At 40.2% G+C, this 13,837-nt stretch overlaps 1 protein-coding gene across 8 annotated transcripts in view; it reads right to left on the bottom strand.

The window, feature by feature from the left end:
• The window catches only part of RASA1 (RAS p21 protein activator 1), a 127,584-nt gene that overhangs the window by 63,230 nt on the left and 50,517 nt on the right, over window positions 1-13,837 (bottom strand). For all 8 annotated transcript variants that reach the window (XM_089679628.1, XM_089679629.1, XM_089679632.1 and 5 more), the window contains exons 8-12: window positions 12,211-12,361; window positions 11,278-11,356; window positions 10,387-10,507; window positions 3,515-3,671; window positions 468-555 (exon numbers count right to left, since the gene is read on the bottom strand). In XM_089679628.1, the coding sequence (XP_089535754.1) occupies window positions 468-555; window positions 3,515-3,671; window positions 10,387-10,507; window positions 11,278-11,356; window positions 12,211-12,361 (596 nt within the window). The remainder of the gene's footprint in view (window positions 1-467; window positions 556-3,514; window positions 3,672-10,386; window positions 10,508-11,277; window positions 11,357-12,210; window positions 12,362-13,837) is intronic.

Raw genomic sequence — 13,837 nt, 5'->3', positions numbered from 1 at the left:
AGTTTAGTAGTTAATACAGGCACTGAGAAGGCAACATAACACCACCTCATTGCATAAATACACACTGAAGAGCAATCCACTGCAGATCACTTGTCAGAGGGCTAACTAGTGTAAACTATCCCTAAATCAGGTTCTTAGGCTCACACACATACATACATGACCTAATAAAGGGGACACAAATAAAAGCTCCATTCTGCTGATGCCAGCCTCCTGCACAGCTTTTTTGCAATGCTCCAAGTATAAAATTACAAAGCTTCAAAATGCAGGCGTCCAGGATTAGTGCTGCATGAAGCCTTTCCAACCGAGACCGCTAGGTTTGTACCACAGCTCAACCTATAACACATTTTCCCAGAAACCCATACAAATTGGCTTCATGTGTTGAGTATGCAGCATGTGCTGGACTACTCTAACATAGAGAAATCAATTCCAAAAGTGTACAGAGAACAAAAATGTAAGGTGTTAGTTACCTCAGCTTGTTCTGGCGTCTCACCAGCAAAGTAGAAAATGTAATGCTCCTCACTAAAGTGCTGAACTACAATCTGGAAACAGTTTGGCCTACAAAAAAACAAGAGACGACCACAGAAGACAGGTTATTTTTCCACCATTTAAAACTATAATACATACTTTGTTTTTAAATATGCCAGAATTTGATCAAAATGCGTAAAACTTTTCCATTAAGCAATACTTTAGTAAACAAAATGATATCATATGAAATAAGTCAGTAGAATGATTTGTTGTAATGTAAATGTGTTAAACTAAAATAGTGAACTAGCATTTAAAAGAAGAATGCTACGAAGGATCCACCCAGATGCCTCACTGGCAACTATTAGTGTGCCGCTGACAGCCTGAGCCAGCTGTTCCTGTCCCTTCCACAACCAGACACTCCAGTGAGTGCTGGAGGGGCAGAGCAGAAAGTTGGTGATTGACAGTCACCGGCTTTCTGCTTAGTGAAGACCGAGAATGGAGCAATCCCCAGTGATGTGATTGGTCAATTCTCTGTCTTAGAGCCAGCGGGGGACAGCTGCAGCACTGGCCCGATTGCTTCAGTCACATTGGTGAGTATGTATGTTTTTTTTTTTTATATCCCGCACATCTTTAAATTTACTATCATGTTTTCGATTCACAGTACAGTAAGGTGTCTTTCACACTATGTGCAGTGACCTGTTTTTTTCCCTGCACTAGACAAATGCAGGTCACCACTAGGCCACATAAAAAACAATTGTTTTTTCTGTGCCCTGTTCACACCACAATGCTGGTGAGATGTGCAGGGTAGTGCGTAACAAAAATGCAGCATACGGAACATACACCAAAAGCCATACACCACCTTTTACTGTACAATAAGTCATACTAAACTCTCCCAAAGCATGCCAAAAATAAAGCCCAAAATACAGAAAATTTAAACATTAGTAAAGTAAATTATACAATGAGAAAAAAAAAAAAAATTATATATATATATATATATGTACACATACACACACATACACTTTTCCTCACACATTCACACACTCAAAGTATATATTTATTTTACATGCAAAATGTTATTTGTGAATCCCTAAGGAGACCCAATGCACATAGCACTTGGTTCTGCTCAAATCTGCGCTGTGGTTGTTAAGCTAGCGAGGTCGATAGCATGTCCCCCTCCTCCCACCACTATCTGATCATAGTGCTCATGAGAAAAAAAATACATACTTCGTTCTGGCCAACACAGGAGGAAGGGGCATGGAAAGGAGTGCACACAGGAGGAGAGGGGGCACACACAGGAGGCTCTGCACAACCCACACCCACCTGAAAGCTGCCAGGACCAAACACCGTCATTAGCAAAAACAGCTCACAACATCACACCAGTAATTAATCCCGTCTCTTTCAGGTAACAGAGCCCAAACCCAACTGCCTGCTATTCTGGGGAAAGAGACTGGCATGGTAGCAGGATTGTTGTTATGGGCTTGTGTTTTTGAATCCAGCGCTGTCATTCCCAGCTGCTAGCTACTACTCTAGTTTCTCTCCTCTAATTGCTGGCGGCTGGCAAGGGTGGTCTGAGCTTAGCCTTTCCTTGCAGCACAACAAATCTGTTCAGTACAAGGAGGAGGGTTGCAGTTGAGGAGGAACAGGCCTGCAAGATTAGGTGGCAGGGCTGCAGAATGAATAGGGGGAAGTTGGCTTCAGCTGGCTAGCTGTAGTTCCCCCATAAAACACCAACTAATTAGGCTTCAGCCTGGGTTGGAGCTACATCATCCATAAACCAAAAAAATATCCTTTCATTGACAATCAACTGCACAGATATATACAGCACCAAGTGCATGTGCATTGGGTCTCCTGGGGACCTTTAATGTTTTTGATTCACTAAACAATTTTCTATTTTAAGAACAGCATGCATAACATATACAACACACATCTATCTACAATGTTTTCTCTTGAATAGTTAGCTAAAAAGATGGTAAAGATAAAACTTAAACCATTAATAATGTTGTAAAAATTGCAACCCCAATGCACAACATGAAAACACCATGGACATAAAAAATGCAACTAGAAAGTATTTTTTCTTTTTGTATTAAGCACTTTATGAATGGTTATCTTTTATCTAACTATTTACGAAAGTTAAATGCCCACCTCACTCCATTTTAACTTAAAGATCAACTACATGCGCAACATTCAGTATTGTATCCATTAATAAATATTCAACATATTTTAACATAAAGCCAGCTTTAAAACCTGGATCTATACTGATATTAGCAACCTCCAATCAGTAGGATGACCTCATCTGGGTGCTAGCTCTCCTGCATTTGCAAAATTTGCGGCTAGCAATTTATTGACTTGTATTTGGGACCCAAGTTTACCTCTTGGAGAAGTTCCCAGGAGATAAACTTTAGAATCCAAAGGCGAGTGATCTACAGAGGGTGCTGTGAGAAATATCTTGGCTGATTAGTTATCAGAGCACTTTTTCATTTCTTTACACTTCTGAGGTCACTGAATTCAGTGACCTGCACTTTGTAACATGTGGTGGAGGTTTATGCACAATGGTGCAGAGGATTTTCAATTATGGGTGGAGATGAACACAAGGATATTCATACCTGCTTGATGTGGAAATTTAAACTTTTATTTTTAAACGGACTGTTATTTTAAGTGTATTTTATACTTGTGTCATTTATGTTCTAATAGTGCCATATTTTATATTTTTGTCATGGTTACTTGAATGAATATATTGCTAAATTCAATTACAAATCTTTGGGCTGAGAATTTTGTATTATATTGTGCATGTTTGTGTAGGAAAGCTATGGGGTACACAAACTGACCTCCAATTCTCCAGTCCTGATTCACCATCTTCCACTTTGAAAGAAAGGGTGCTATTATGCTAACTAAAACCTTTATGTTTTATGCAGTCAAGGCATTTTGAAGACGTGTGACAAAGAAAAAAAACAAAAAGAAAAAAAAAAACAAAAAAAAAAAAACAGTTGGTAGTGACAAAACTGTGAAACTCTCAGAACATGTTCTTAACAGAGGATTTGGAACCTCTCACCTGCCAAACAGACTGTCATGGACTACATAGACAGAACATACACTTAAATCAATTAATCCTTTGGGCTTTGTGGCACGCTTTTCACTTTCAAAATAAATAAGTTGGGCATCATTACCCTCTAATATAAAATACAAGTTCTTCCACCGTTTGCCTTTACCTATAAGAAAAAAAAGAAAACAGAAAGGACACATTTACCTTTGTCATGCTAAAATTACAACTAAAGTGACAAACACAGCTGAATAATTGTCTCAAAAGGAAAAGAAAAATAAAGTAACCCTGACTTACCTGTAAATTTCAAATCTTGGAGTACAGTACAGGATACAAACCATCAGTTACATGGTGGTACCTTCAGCTAATTGGACACTAGCAAAGCATTTGAGGAGACCTCCCCTGAGCATTCGCCTAGAAGCCTACCCCACTCTGAGTCCTCAACATTTTAGCAAGCAGTGGAGAACAGGAAGAGAGGAGAGGGTGGCCTGTGTCCTGTACTGTACTCTAAGATACTGAATTTACAGGTAAGTCAAATTTCCTTTCAACTTAATTGTATAGAACAGGACACAGCCTTCATATTTAAAGACAGTAAGCAATTACTAAGAAGGGCACAAAAGGCCAACAGAAGTGTTTCCTTGGACCCAATTCAGAGTGCTGTCTCAAGAACTGTGCGGCTGAAAGCTGCATCTGTGAAGGACTGCACGTTCACCTAGCACAACTTGGAAAAGGCATGAACAGAGGACCAGGTGGTGGACTTGCAAAGGTAGGCAATAGAGACTTGATGTCAAAATGCCAAGGCAACCCGTAATGGCCTGGTGGAACGAACATGTACTAGTGGAGGAAGATGCTTTACCATGTAGAGTGTAAGCTCACAAGATGAGTTCTCTTATCCACCTAGCAATGGTGGATCTTAATGCAGGTTGTATCTTGTGAGGTCCTAAGAGAAGGAAAAATAATGAGAAGCTGTAGCTGTAGCTTTGAAGCACACTCTGATGGCTCTGGCCACATCCAGGCATTATAGCATTCTCCTTTGGGTGCTTAGCAACATGGCATTAATGAAGGATTATGTCTTCCATGATGTGGAAGGCTGAAACCACCTTAGGAATAACTGAGGGTTTGGGTGCAAGACTACTTTATACTTGTGAAGAACGAGAAAAGGTGCCTTACAAGAGAGTGGCTAGCTCAGAGACACATCTGACAGAGATAAAAGCCAACAAAGTTCAAAAGGTGGTTTCTGCATGGCAGAGAGAACCAAGCCAAGGTCCCAAGGAAGCAGAGGGTGCATTAAAGGAGGTTTAATCCAAGATGCACCTTGATCAAAAGGTTTTTACCAGAAAAAATGAAGCCAGAGGTCTTTGGAAAAAGAATGGACAAGGCCAAAACCTTTCTATAGTGTGTACTTGTCTCAATCCAGAACACTAAGTGTCATTTCTCTCTGCTGGCTTGTTCCTTGGCTATCAGAGTTACTTCTGATGAGTTTTCCTGACACCAAGAGAAAAATGGAGGCAGGGAGGGCACAGCCTGTGATTGACAGCCTTAGCTCTGTTACTGGGTGCTGTGTGAAAGGGGGTGTGTCCATTCCCTCCAATCAGCTCTCAGAGCTCCCCTCACTAACTTCAGCTCACCACGCCCTGTTTTTCAGAGCTAAGAGATTCTGTGTAAATTCTGCACTTTGTCTACAGCTGTCTTTCCCCTACACATTCCATTCAACCAGGTATATCTTATGTAGGATGATTTGTTTAAACTCTGTGCATCACCTGAGGCCAGTCACTTCACTGGGTATATGTAAGGGTTTACAACCACTTTAAGGCCACGTTCTGGTCAAGTCCCAATTTTAAGTAGGCCAGAATGTGAGGCACAGAGTAATTTCCGGGGTCAAAATGCCTGTAGTCACACCAGGCAAAGAAGGATTTCCAGATACAATAGTTGAGCTTTCTGGAAGTGGCTTTCTTGCTTGACTGAATAAAAGACCCCTCTGTCCGTCAAGACCTGAGCTTCAACTGCCAAGTCATTAAACCCAGAGATTGAGAAACAGGATGGAATAGGGGGCTCTGACATAGCAGGTCTGGCCTGTTTGGGAGAGCCAGGGGTTATCTTCTTAGAATTCTGAGTAGCAGGTTAATTTGGGCCAGCTTGGTGCAATGAAAATCACTGGTTTGATCTTTTGTTCTATTTAAATAAATTGAGTCCAGGTAATTATCAGAGCATCCAATGGCAGTGTTAGAGGATTAATCGTTCTGGCTACAGAGGTAGTTTCTTGTTGAACCCGGAAGCCTGGATATCCACACCTGGAGTTCACCATCTTAATCATAACATGTCAGCAAGATGAACAGCCTATTTTCCTTGGTCCAGGCAGTGACAGCTGAGGTAATCCACCTTCCAATTGTCCACTCTGGGATGTGACCAGCAGAGATCATTGGACAGTGTTTCTCGATCCATTAGATGAGCAGTCCTGCTTCCTTCAAGGCTGCCCAACTCCTGACACCCCCTGTGGTGACTGATGATATGCTGGAGAGCCCTTGAATGGAATTTGGTGAATGTTTGCAGACATGTGGAAGGATGATGAGTCCTTCATAAGAAAGCAGGGATGCATCTTGGATGTCTATGGATGTCAACTATACCCCTTGTGTCAGAGAGGCAATAACTGAGCCTGCAGATTCCATACATTTGGTAATTTGAAGACGCTTGTTTAGTTATTTTAGGTCCAGGATAGGATGAATACCTCCAGTGGGGTTTGGGACCGTGAACAGGTTTGAATAGAATGGTTGAAATCTGTCCTTCATAGGTACTGAACAACCACTCAAGAGATGGTTTAGGGAATTCGGCAAATCTGACTGTACTTGACCAGATTTTGGTTGATTTGAAAGAAGAAAGCAGTGAGGGGGTACAGGTCAGAACTATTTTGTACCGCTCTGAAACCACCAATTGAACCCCTGGGATATCTGTGACCCAGAAAGAGGCACATTTTAGCAGACATCCCCTACTCTTTGAAATGAGGGTCACCCTTCATTGGGAAGATGGCTTTGAGGTAGACTTGGTGGATTGTGTGTTCCAGGTCTTGTGCTGAAAGAAAGGGCTAAAGTGTGACTCGGCAGTCGAAGCCTGGGTAGACAGTTGAGTTTGAGGCAGTAGAAGCCCCTGAGGAAGGGGAATTTGAAATGTTCCAATGTGGAAGGAGGACCTTTCCTCCTGTGATATCTTGGATGAATTTGATTTAATCATGACTTGTTCTAGGGTGTCAACACAAACGCAGAGTGGAGGACATTTGTTTTAAATGTTCCGCCAAAGCACAGACCTGGTACACTGGAGCCTGTTGGTTGTTCGTTGCCTTAGTCCATTTAGTTACGATTTGAGATTTGGAAATCCTAGCAATAGCTAGTTGCAGAACTTGGCCTGCGAGGGTAAAGAGAGCCTTTAAAAGTGTCTCGAACTTTTTGTGAGCAGAATCTAGTAAAGAAGAAACATCTTCAATGGGTACTGTGAGATGTTTAAGACTGATGTCCTGGTCAACTAACGGAACAGTCCATTTTTTTGTAAACGGTTTTTCCACTGAAGAGAATATGGCAGTTGTTAGACGGGTGAATATCTTTCTAGGATTGACTAGACAGTCAGACTGCTTAGATTGATAGATCAAGTACCTGAAGCAACATTACAGGCCATCCCCATGGTGTAGGTTCCGGGTATAGCTGCCAACGTTTTAAAGAGGTTGCACCAATCTGGATGTGCTGCTTATGTTGTATTATAAAACAGTGAACTGTTCATTGAAGATCTGATTGAAGAATCATAGTAAAATAATAAACAAGTTAAGCGAAGATTCGCCATAAGGGAGGAAAAGGTCCCTCACCTTAGGACTGTTGCAAAAAACTGATGGCTCACAAAGTGGAGTTGTAATATAGGGGGAAGCCCAGGAGGTGGGTCCTAAAAAAAAAAAAACCATAACTTTCCAGTGTACCTGAAGGTACCAGCCTATGAACCCAGGTTCTATGTATCCTGTACTGTGTGATTAAGAGAACATATTGCCAGACACATCAACAATATATAAATTAGTGCCAACAGCAAGGTGAAATAAAATAAGGGTGAAAGACGCTAAGCTGCTGAATTTTACAGAAATATCTGTGCCTTAGGTCTTCAAGTTTTATGGTCTGTGTTAAGATGACATAAAACCTTCTGACTATTCTGCTGGATGTTAAAAGGAATCTACGCATTCTGGATTTTAAAATTTGTTTTAAACTAATCAAATCTATAACAATGCATGTTATAATTAGTTCAAACTCTGACATCAATAGCGAAATATAAAAATCATAATGTGACATGCCCATTGAAACGATTCAGACACATCTTGAAGCCTTTCCTGCAGTTGCTGATATGAAAAACAAACCAAATTTTAAGTGCAAGAAAAGTACAGCACCATATTACACGGTTTCTCTCAAAGTGGTCAACCCTTCATCATCCTCAAAAGAAAATTAAACTTACCAAAACTCTAAAAAGAAACCCTTTAAATTACAAAAAAGGAGAAAACCAAAATCCTTTAGTAAGTAAAATAGCAACTAAAAGATTTATCATTTGCAGATGCAACACCATCAAGCATTTCTGTAAAGTTTCACATAAACTTCTGGGGTCACCTGAAAGAACTTGGCTATATTTGTACACATCATTGTCTCCTGGCGTAACATAGCAATCTTAGGGTAAAATCTATTTCTTTATATGCCTAGTACTAGAAAACTGGACAAAATAGGTAACTGCATGCAACAAATATCACTATACATAGTCAAACTGAAGGACAGGTTCATTTTAAAGGCCCCTTTCACATGGTGCAGACCAGTCAGCAGATCTGCTTGCTCAGCGATAGATCTGCCTGCTGATCTCCGCTATGCAAGCAGATGACAGGTCTGTGTCCACTATGCTTAAGTGGAGTGGACATGGACACAGCACGCCTCTATGGGCTATCACATGGAAAAAGACCGCCTGCCTGTTTCCATCCGTCTGTCATCCGATCCCCCAGACAGATGGGGAACAGATCACCATCTGTCCGTCAGGATCAGATGCAGGTGGGTGTAAACCAGTGGTTCTCAACCTTCCTGATGCCGTGACCCTTTAATACAGTTCCTCATGTTGTGGTGACCCCCAACCATAAAATTATTTACCCAGTAATTATAATTCATGAGTGTCATTTTACCTCCAATACTGCTGCTTTCAACACAGTAGCTGCTTTCTACACAGCAGCTGCTTTCTACACAGCAGCTGCTCTTTACACATCGGAAATATGTGTTTTCTGATGGTCTTAGGGGACCCCTGTGAAAGGGTCATTCGACCCCCAAAGGGGTCACGACCCACAGGTTGAGAACCACTGGTGTAAACGGACATGTGTGACATAGAGAGCAATGGAGCATCCGATTGGGTCCACCTGTCCGTTTTTCAACCAGACCTGATTGGACACTTCATCGGTCCGCTCATGTGAAAGGGGCCTAAAGCCATTGTTAACAAATAAGTTGAGATTAAAGAATCACTGTCACCTTGAACACAAGGCAAGATGACAGTATCTCTGTAAAGAGCAGCCACTGATCCCTTTATACTCACCTTACTTGTGCCAGCAACCCAAGGGAGCAGTGACATCATTCCCCTGGTCATGGTAAGGTGCTCAAGCCTACAGACTTTGCAGAAGTGCTGATTAGTCTTACAAGCTGCGTAGGAGCACAGATAAGGTGGCCGGGAAAAGATAACATTGTCTCTTTAAAGGTTTGGTCTAATCACAGAAAAGGAAATTACATGACCCATTATACCTTAAAATGTTCCTTTCCAACAAAAATTCAAGCTAATGAATTACCAAGTCAGGGGCTACATGAGCCCCACAGCCATGTGTTCACTGCAGAAAACAGCTAAGGTTCTAAAGCATATCTGAACCATTACCTTGTAAAATAACCCATTCAGTTTAAAGCTGAACTCTACCCATAAACAACCTGATAAACAAATAATGTTCCTTAGCAAGGAACATACATTTAATGCCTCCAGCATTTCTCCTGTTTCTTTGTGCTGGAGGCTGCCATTTTGCTGAAGCCCAAATTCTGCAAGCAGCAGTAAAATTTTAGGCTGTCAGCAAATCAGCTTCTATATTTTTGGCACAGTGCCCAAAAATAGAGAGCAACTGAGCATGTGCAGAGCAGGGTGATTATTACTGAATTTTAAACAGTATAGGTACTTATTTTTAATGTTGTACATGGCTATACCTGCAAAAGAAGCCAACCTGAAGTGATCTAGCAGCATTTTCAGAATTAAGATCCACTTTAAAATAGAAAAACAAGTCAAAACATTTGTGTGTGTATATATGTAAAAACAGTATAAATACTTTTTTGAATAAGTGATCATATAACATGCTGCATAAGGGGTGGCAGTGGAGGAACAGTAGCACTGATCTTCCTAGTAAATGGCTGTGTGGGGTGATGATAGCACAAGTTTTGGCCATTAGAGGACAGGCAGACTGTTCTTCCAGTACCGCCAGAAAACTGACCACACTTGGAGATATGTGCTCTTATGCCTAGTGTGTCCAGTTTGAAATTAAAAAACAGGGGGGACTGGAAGAATCACCAGGAATTTCACACAAAGTAGTTTCATACAAACACAACAGGATACTTTATAACACAAGTATGTGGTACAACAGACACACATCAGGAATATGAAATATTAGGGTAACATTGTTTATCAAAGCAAATCCAAATGCCAAAAATATCCGAGACTTCACATCTTAACTCAAAATAACTTGAGGGACCTTATCCGACCCAGTTTTTACTGGTTACGTAATTAATTTAATATTTTTCCATGCGGATGAGACGCCAAAGGATCAGAATGATCGGACACACAATTGTTTAGTTTCAGGGACTACTTACTTTTCTTCAAAAGATATCCTTTCTTCACAATGTTTTTGTAAAATGCATCCTTTGTTTTTCGTTTGATTGTATTATAGATTTCTCTGCCATCAACTACATCATTTAGCACTTGCTCTTGATGCTGGGAAAAAAAAAAAATATTATGAAAGAAATATATATATTTATACATATACACACACTTCTTATAGCGGCAAGAGAGAAGAGAGACGGTTTTGAACATAATCCAATGGACACATAAACCGGTTAAGAGTTTCTTCAAAGTCTGCTGCTCCATCTAGTGGCAATTATATAAATAACAATACATGGAATCTTGACATGTGAAGAACATCTACTACAAAAGAAAGCACTGCTTTATGTGAACATTTCCCAGAACACAAAGAGTTCTGAGAAATGGGCAAGGGGAGAGGAAGGGCAGACAAATGAAATAATTTCTCTGTACAAGAACCACAGCTTTCATATTTCAGCACTATACTACCCAGTCTCACGAAACTGTAAATGTTTCAGAAAGTATAACCACACTTAATGGATAGTTTCGAAATAAGGACCATGTTACACCCATATTTAACCCCCTCCTTGACAGCAGCGTTCCGGGGTTCTTCTCCCCTCTGGAAGCTGTCAGATTTTGATTGATGTGGCTGTGTGTGACTGCCTGCACAGCCACGGCACTCATGCACAGACACATCACGTTTTCCGCCACAGCAGACGATTTGTGGCCCTCAACAAAGCACAAGTGTGGCGACTACTGCACTCAGTAATGCACAGTTTAATTCTGCAATTACTAATTTTGGAAAAGGTGGACTTTGCCTTTAAAGTGTCATACACCTCTTACAAATTATAATATAAGTGCTGCTTTAACACACCAGATTTCCAGCAGAATCATAGTGTTCTTACCTGTACAGGAACAGGGTCTTTCAAGTAATAGCCTTCAACTATTTGCTCTTTCCTATAGTGTTCTATAATATCATCAATTCTGTTTACAAACAAGAAAAAAAGTAAAATAAGTAATACAAAATATATACTACACAGGAAATGCCTATCTGCTTGTTTCAGAAGAATGAGAGAAACCAGAGTGCAGTGAAATTCCGTTAGTTAAATATTCGGACAAAAACAGTTTTCTGTATGGACAATAAACCAAACAGGATAAAGGGAATGTACAGGAGGACTCTAAACACACTGGGGGGGAGTCAAAGCTAATGCACCACTTTTCTGGCATTAATTCTTCTTTAACGTATTGGGCCAAATTCACGAAGCAATAGCGAGACTTTTGGTACTAACAGCAACTTGTGCATCAAATTCATGTAGTTCTGAAATACTCCACTTTTTACACTGTGTTGCATTTAATGCACCAAATGTAAAAGTGGGGCTAATTAAAACCAACTCTCTTCTGGCTCAGACAGATTTTGTGACAGTGTCTCTCATGCATTCTAAAAGTGGTGCAGCATGAGCCAAATTCAGGTACAAGTTTTAGACGGGTATATGAATTTGGTGCATTCTTCACCGTTTTTCAAATGCATGAGAGACACCATCAGCAGAAACAACCAAAATATTATGGGACAAATCTCTGCAATTTTTCACATACAGCTCCACCTGCTGGTGAATTCTGGTATTCTATTTGACATTTTGTGGCCAAATGTGCCATGATGTTTATTTACTTCTCATACCAGTTTGTTTACATAAATAAGTTGGAAAGCTCATTCCTAATCTATTACTACCTTCAAGTCACTACAAATGCATCCATACCTTTACCTGAAATAGAATGTGCTGTAAAGAGAAAAACAGCATTATGACAAACTATTTCCACAGGTGAAATTGTACCAGTGTTACCTGTTATAGTACCGACCTCCCATCATGAACTGATTGTTTGACGTTGGGCAGATCTTAAACCGCTGAATGTTTTCATTGGTCCGAAAATAAAGTGAGTAATCACCAGGAGTATTGTCAGAAGGCCTCACCAGGAAACTGCTGATCTGGCCAACTAGGAACAGTTGAGGAGTAGAATTAGATAAAACACTAAATAATACAACTACCATAGCATACATTTTTGTTTTCAGTAAGAAACTCAGTAAGACTATAGTAATGTTAGAAAATTAAACCAAGGGACAAAATACAAAGAAAATAGTAAATAGTGGCAAACAGTCTCAGGTTCACCCAAATGATTGCACATATTTTCAGTTAATATTCATCATGACTAACAGAATGCCCCAAAACCCTGGAGGGGGTTATTTACTAAAACTGGATAGAGCAAAATCTGGTGCAACTCTGCAGAGAAACCAATCAGCTTCCAGGTTTTTTTGTCAAAGCTTAATGCAACAAGCTGAAGTTAGAAGCTGATAGGCTACCATGCACAGCTACACCAGATTCTGAGTGCACCAGTTTTAGTAAATATCCCCTAGAGTGTTTTATGAAGCCAAACACACAATAATACGTTTGTTCAATCTCCTTTATATCTACAAACAGTGGCAAATCAAGTCAGCTTTTATACAAATCAATAATGCCTTTGTACTAAACACAGCTGTTAATGAAAATAAATTTGTGCTATCCGACTGTAATGTGTGCCTAATTTAAACAGTGTGGCTCTAGAGCAATTTTTTTAATTTTTTGCACACATGTAAACATCTTCATCTTTGGCAATAAAATTACTTAACCCCCCAAGAACATTATACATTTTCTGAAAGCAGAGGTTCTGTAGAATAAAAAGATGATAGCTGAAACGTTTTAAAGGATAAGTTTACGTTTTGCACAAAAATAATAAATGCACATTTTTTTGAAGGTAAAAAAAATGTGGATTTATTTTTGTCTGCAGGAGCATGTAAAGTATTACACCAATGATCAGCAGATCGCTGGTGCCGTGCAGGGCTCCTGCAGATCTGTCAGTGTATCTCCGCTTGCCCGTATGAGATGTATGGGCAAGCAGATATACTGACAGGAAGATTCAATGGACTGCCACAGTGCTCCACAGTAGTTCATTGAAAACTACAAGCCGACAACAGGTAAAAACGGGAACATGTAACATGTTCATAAAGATGAACTTATGCTTCAACTGCTTCCTGACCACCCTATAGCAGATATACTGCTACAGGGTGGCACAGGTGCGCAAAATCACACACACATATACAGTCAGGTCCATAAATATTGGGACATAGACACAATTATAACATTTTTGGCTCTATACACCACCACAATGGATTTGAAATGAAACGAACAAGATGTGCTTTAACTGCAGACTGTCAGCTTTAATTTTAGGGTATTTACATCCAAATCAGGTGAACGGTGTAGGAATTACAACAGTTTGAATATGTGCCTCCCACTGGTTAAGGGACCAAAAGTAATGGGACAATTGGCTTCTCAGCTGTTCCATGGCCAGGTGTGTGTTTATTCCCTCATTATCCCAATTACAATGAGCAGATAAAAGGTCCAGAGTTCATTTCAAGTGTGCTATTTGCATTTGGAA

The sequence above is a fragment of the Staurois parvus genome, unplaced genomic scaffold (assembly GCF_062004578.1).
Source record: "Staurois parvus isolate SC_StPar_1 unplaced genomic scaffold, SC_StPar_1.0 ptg000229l, whole genome shotgun sequence".
In the NCBI taxonomy this organism is placed as follows: Eukaryota; Metazoa; Chordata; class Amphibia; order Anura; family Ranidae; genus Staurois; species Staurois parvus.
The sequence above is the reverse complement of the archived record's forward strand: the minus strand, read 5'-3'. Positions and strand labels throughout refer to the sequence as shown.